Raw genomic sequence first — 2,157 nt, 5'->3', positions numbered from 1 at the left:
GGTCAGCACGACATTCTTTTTGCCAGAAGTCTAAAGGTACTGGTGAGTACTGTATATATAGCAGATAATACATGTAAATGACCTGGTTCAGAGAAGCCAGTATGCCTGTAACTACTGACAGAATGGACCTTTCAAAATAGACTTCATTAGCATAGTTGGTGAACTCAGTCTTTAAGATTTTCAAAGAACAATCCAGCGGGTTCTTTATCTCCTGTTAGTATCACATCAAACATTTTTAAAAAGGTATGTCAAAGGTAGCACTGAATCAAAAAGAGGTACCATTATACTTGATGTCAGTTGAATAGCACAGAATACAGCCTGGGGTTAAATACAGATTAAAGAAAAAAATTCTAAAAATGAACAGCTTTAGAGAACATTTCCCAATGCTGCTATTTTTCCTCTCACTTGAAGTAAATGACAGTGCTTTCAAAGTACTCACCAGTTCTCTGCTGGAGTTTACAGAGTAAGATTGGCCCCCAAAGACCTCTTACTTATTGATGTGGGGTGTTTTTTTTGGGGGGGGGGTTTTAGGGTGAGGGAGCCCATTGGACAGCAAAAATGGCGTCAAACATAACAACTTAGCGATGGAGCAGGACCAGACATTGTTCTGGTCCATTGTACAGGGTCACTCTGAGTCAGAACTGACTCAAGGACACTTAACAACCACAGGGTAAGGGAGGAAGAATTTAGTGACTTTATGTATATCACAGGAACTGTCCAACAATGTACTTTGAAATCAGAATCACTTCCTATTCATTTTTATATAAATATCCCCATGCTCGTCATCATACACTAGTGATCAGAAGTGAGTGTAAGAACCCATTCCCTGCTCACAAGAGCTAAATAGGAACTTACTGTAAGTGGGAGGAAGTTTTGCCCTAACTTATGGATTGTGCTACAATGAACTGCTGTTGAATTTGATTAGCTGTGGTTGGATTGTGGTGTATGTGAAGGCTATTGAACGCAACTTCCAATGCTTAATAAAAATCTTTATTCTTAGAAAAAAATCTTTATCCTTTTAGTAAAATAAATAAATAAAGCACAGCAATGATAGTGGTTTTAAAATGTCTCATTTCAGTCCACCTCTATATGAACTTGGACTCACATTTGTCTTTCCTGGAAAACTTTACAATCCTTGTAGTTATTTATGAAAAAAACATATATGCATACATGTATTATGAGGAAGGCTTCAAAAAGTCCACGGAAAAAATATATTATCTTTTCATTCAATTTTTCCAGGGATTTTTTTGAAACCTCCTCATATATTTGTGTGCTTTGTGTGTATGTATATTGTGTGTATATTTATATTAAAATATGGTCATCTTATGTGCATTCATTTTTGGTCTCATTGATTTAGATTCCTGCCTAAACATTATTAGAGTTAAATTTTAAAAAGAAACAACACACATACCAAAAATAAAATTAATACTTTTTCATCCAAGATGTAGAAAGAAATAATTTGTCTAAAGAAATTCTTTTAAAAAAAAGAACTTTTAACAATTATCAGTATGTTAAGTAGCTTGAATTAATTATATAAAAGCAAAATTTGTAAACATCAAGATAAAAATGAAAAGTGGGCAGAGCAAGGAAGTCCTGAGGGAGTACCAAAAATAGACTTTGGGGCCAGGGCGTGGCACCCCATCAGACTCCACTGGAAAATACTCCTAAAGGTCAACAAACAGACCTTGAACTATTTACAGGCTTTTCTTTTTTTGGTCATTGTTGGGTTTTTTTGTCATTGTTTTGTTTTCTTTTGTTACTTTGTTTTGCTCTGTCTTGTTTTTTTGTGCATATTATTATCTCTGAAGGCTATCTAATAAGATGGGCTGGATAAACAATCTGGAGGAGAAAACAACAGGACACATGTTTGGGTGGGGGGGACATGGGAGAAAGGGAAGTGGGGGAAAGGAATGTGGTGTTAACCAACCCAGGGACAAGAGAACAACAAATGATCCAAAATCAGTGGCAAGGAGGGTGTTAGAGCCCTGGTAGGGATTAATCAAGGACAATGTAACCAAGAGGAATTACTGAAACCCAAAGGAAGGCTGAACATGATAGTGAGACAAGAGGAAAGTAAAAGGAAATAGAGGAAAGAGCTAAGAGGCAAAGGGCATTTATAGAGGTCTAAATACAGGCATGTACATATGCAAATATATT

The 2,157-nt window shown here is 36.1% G+C and overlaps 1 protein-coding gene across 1 annotated transcript in view; it reads left to right on the top strand.

The window, feature by feature from the left end:
- The window catches only part of FAM216A (family with sequence similarity 216 member A), a 17,158-nt gene that overhangs the window by 3,721 nt on the left and 11,280 nt on the right, over positions 1-2,157 (top strand). The window contains 1 exon segment of the mRNA XM_045296869.1: positions 7-42. Coding sequence (XP_045152804.1) covers positions 7-42 — 36 coding nt within the window.

Source organism: Echinops telfairi, unplaced genomic scaffold (assembly GCF_000313985.2).
Source record: "Echinops telfairi isolate 266 unplaced genomic scaffold, ASM31398v2 ScPeMD7_7412;HRSCAF=8450, whole genome shotgun sequence".
NCBI classification, from domain to species: domain Eukaryota; kingdom Metazoa; phylum Chordata; class Mammalia; order Afrosoricida; family Tenrecidae; genus Echinops; species Echinops telfairi.
Note: the sequence above shows the minus strand (reverse complement) of the source record. Positions and strands in the feature narration are given on the sequence as shown.